This window comes from Benincasa hispida, chromosome 9 (genome assembly GCF_027475165.1).
Source record: "Benincasa hispida cultivar pf3 chromosome 9, pf3_genome.v1.1, whole genome shotgun sequence".
NCBI lineage: Eukaryota > Viridiplantae > Streptophyta > Magnoliopsida > Cucurbitales > Cucurbitaceae > Benincasa > Benincasa hispida.
Window position 1 is genome coordinate 19,602,313 of NC_143486.1, and position 3,870 is coordinate 19,606,182.

Genomic DNA, 3,870 nt, shown 5'->3' on the forward strand with positions numbered 1-3,870 from the left:
AGATCTCATGAGTTCATAAACTTTCGTGTTGACAATATCATGAACTTTTTCTATAGCAGTTACTTTCATATCAAATCTCTTAGATAGAGATCTGAGAACCTTTTTACTAAGCTTTTCTTTAGAAAATTTTTCTCCTAGTGCAAATGTCTCGTTAACAATGTCGAAAAGACACACATTCAACTCAGCCTTAACGAAAGGATATGCATTTTCTCAAAAACTATAACTCTGTATCAATAGATGTGACTATTTAAATTGTCACAAATAATCTATAAAAGCATATAGAGAATTATTCTCATAGTTCTCAATTTTTTTATATACAAATCATGGGAGATAATTGTTCGTGATATTTTGGGTGTCAAAGAAGAACAAAATTTCATAAGTAAACATCGTAAATTTGTGGCTTCAAATTAATTGTTTTCATTGATTCCGTACTCTCCTGTAATTTTTTTTTTACAAAAATGAATTTATTTTCTTGTATTTTTTAATATATTTATTTTTGTTACTTTTCTTCATTTGATCGTGCAATTAAAATATCAATATTTCTTTATCAATATAAATTTTTTAAAATAATTTAGAAATAAAAAAAGAATTTTACAATTATGTATATTAAACAGAAAAATATTGTAAAAATAGTTTGATTTAATCTTTATAAAAATTTAAAACTAAAAAATCGAAACTTATCATCATTTGAAAAAATCCAAAAACTAAACATAGATTTTTTTATTAATTAATTAATTAAAATTCTACCAATCAAAAGATGACCTAAGAAAGTTTAAACCTAGATGATTCAACTAATATTCCCTAAAAATCTTCATCTCATTATTTTCAAACCCCTTCAAAATCGTTTATGGTCCTTTTCTAGCTTTTTTCGCTTTTTTTTCTTTTTCTTTTTCTTTTTTTTTTTAAAGACAGTTGTTAAAGTAAATTGAAATGGACCCTTACTAGCTTACATATAGTATGATCGGTCATCTCTAAAGTCTACATTTTGATTTTCTCAACAAAGAAAAAAAAGTTTCACTTTTGGTTTTGATTCTTTCTCATTCACTTTTCCACCGTATTAATAATGCTGGGCCTCAATATATCAAACAACCTTTACCACCGATTTTCCTTCCATGTTTTGCTGGTCGATGATGATTGTACTCATCTCTCAGCAGTGGAGAACGTCCTCACCTCATTTGGCTATCAAGGTTTTTTTCTCTTTTTCATGGCTATGATATATGGAAGTATATTATTTGTGAAGCTTTTCTTTGAATCACATTTTGTATTTGTTTCTTTTTTTCTTAATCTTTGAAACAGTGGTAAAATTTCAAACCCCTGAGTATGCTTTGGCCACCCTCAAAAGACAAAAGTTTGATATTGTTGTTTGTGGAATTTCTACTTCGAAAATTGGGGCCTTTAACCTAGTTCGAACTGCCCAAGAGCAATTCAACATCCCTGTTATCTGTAAGTTTTTCTGTTCTTGGCTTATTTTTTAGTATCGGCAGACAGTTAAAATGTATGAGAGAGAAATCTTTTTAACAAAAGAACGTATATGCTTAATTCTTAGAACTCAGAGAAGGAATTCGATATCCAACCTAAAACCCAGCACTGAATAAAAATTCAGAATTGTTGCATATTCAGTCGAATTGGTGACATTGGTCACTCTGAGGGCAAGTGTTTTACAACGATTTTCTAGCCCTTCAAATCACAGGAAAGAAAGAATTTTAAAACCCTAGTTTTTTTTTTAATTCTAAACCCTAGTTTTTTTTTAATTCTAACCCTAGTTTTTTTTTTAATTAAGATACGTGGTAGTGGTAGGTTAGTAGGTGAACACATTCTTATAGTTACTCGAGATTTGAGTGAAAATTTACCAATTTATTTTACTTTTGAATTGTTTTAGATAGTATTGTGAAGTTAACAATAATCTTGGTGGTAATATTTTTATAGTGATGGTTTCAAATATTAGCAATAAAGTTGCCTTTCAAGAGATTCTTAGTGGTGCAGCTCAATGTGTGGCCAAGCTTCCAGCTCTAGATGTCCAAGTTTTAAAAAATATTTGGCAGCATGTGGTTAGTAGACGAAGGAATGAGTACTTTACATGTGTTTACTCGTCTCAAATTGAACATTCCAGCAAAGTGTCATCGTTGAAGGTGGTCGGAGAAACTGCTTCACCCACCGCATATGGAGGAGGATCGAGTTGTTCTAACTCTACTACCTTTATAGATACAAGAAGTTTCGTTCCAAGAGGAATACCCAATTATTCTAACCCTACCAATTTTATGAAAACAAGGAGCTACACCGCATATGGAGGAGGATCGAGTTCTAACCCCACAACTTTTATGGAAAGTGAAAATTATGATCCAAACAACGCATCCAAAGGAGGACAGATTTGTTCTAACCCTAAAGTAAATGAGTGTTCTGATCATGATCATCAAGGTGTTTCCAAAAAGCGACGTTTCATTTGGACTGATGAATATCATCAAATATTTTTAGATGCCATCAATGATATCACAACAAAAGTTGGAAGTAAGTAGTCTTAGTATGCGAGTTCAATTTTATTGTCATATAAGTGTTTCCTTAATTTAGAATTGTTTGATTCATGTAGAAATTGTTCCAGCGAAGATTATGAAGTATATGAAAACTAAAGGTGTTTCACATATCTCTAGAGAAAATATTGCCAGTCATCTTCAGGTACTTAATTAAAGATTTTCATTCTATATTTCTTTCTTCTTCTTTTTTGTTGTTGTTGTTATTATTATTATTATTATTTTGTTTAACATATGAATAATTTGTTTTGCTTTTGCAGAAATATAGGTCTTATATGAAAAAGTGTAAGAATGGGATTGATAAACCCTCTGATTTTCCTAATAATGATGTGACCAAAGAATCAAATCTTGTAAAATCTTGCCCATCTGATGATCAAACCCTCACCAAAACACAAAATCTCACTAAACAAGAACAAGAAACATCATTTAATGAAGCCATTTTATTTGATAAAACCATGCATGACACTGATTGGGAAAGACTTGAAGGACTAATAATACCAAGAGGCTTTGAGAATAACTCAACCATTTCCCCAAATATGTTTGATGGCTCTATGGAGATTTCTGATCAACCTCAACAAGTAGGCCAAGAAAGTAACAAGAATTACTCCTCTCTCGAAGAGCTTGGTCCTTCGATCGAGTCGGCGAATCAAATCTTTGATACGAATGGCAACATTATTATCAGTCCACATGATCATCCTCTCATGACTGACTTTAATCAAGGATTGAATAATGGTGTTTTGAATGAGCATGTTTATAACCCCCAAAATTTTGACAGTTTTGAGAGTTTTGAGAACCTAATTCCTGAAGATAGTTTCCAGGCATTTAGAGGTTAGTATTGAAAAATACATTTTTCCCCATTGAGTATATTCCCAATATAATTCATATCCCAGTGTATTAGTTTATATTTTTTTTTTTTATTTGTAATTAAACTATGGTAAAATATATGATCATTATTATTCTATTTTGAAGGTGTAGAAAGGCTGAACTTAAACAAACAGGTGGTGATCAAATGATGTTTTGAATCTTCTAAGTAATCTCCAACATAATTTATAAGTGGCAGCAAAATTGGCTTCTTAATTTCTGTTTATATTGTTTGAGAATGATTTTTTTTTTTTTTTTTTTTGAAAAACAAAGTAGGACAATTACCTTACCCAGATGAGTTATGTTAGTTGTTTGAGATATGTGAAGAATATAAGCTCATACATCAACATCAAGAAGTTGTTTTCACATTTCTTTAATTTTTAAAGTTAGTTATTGTAACTACTTATATCAGAAATAGTATTTAAACTCATCATTTACAAATTTTTAGATACAACAACAATTACAGAGCTTCAAAAAAACTTGA

At 30.3% G+C, this 3,870-nt stretch overlaps 1 protein-coding gene across 1 annotated transcript; it reads left to right on the forward strand.

The window, feature by feature from the left end:
- Nucleotides 1-1,309: 1,309 nt before the first annotated feature.
- Nucleotides 1,310-3,409, forward strand: LOC120084612 (uncharacterized). Its single transcript, XM_090318320.1, has 3 exons — nucleotides 1,310-2,505; nucleotides 2,585-2,670; nucleotides 2,786-3,409. The coding sequence occupies exons 1-3, from the start codon at nucleotides 1,929-1,931 to the stop codon at nucleotides 3,356-3,358; spliced, it is 1,236 nt and encodes a 411-aa protein (XP_090174446.1). The 5' UTR covers nucleotides 1,310-1,928; the 3' UTR covers nucleotides 3,359-3,409.
- Nucleotides 3,410-3,870: the final 461 nt, after the last annotated feature.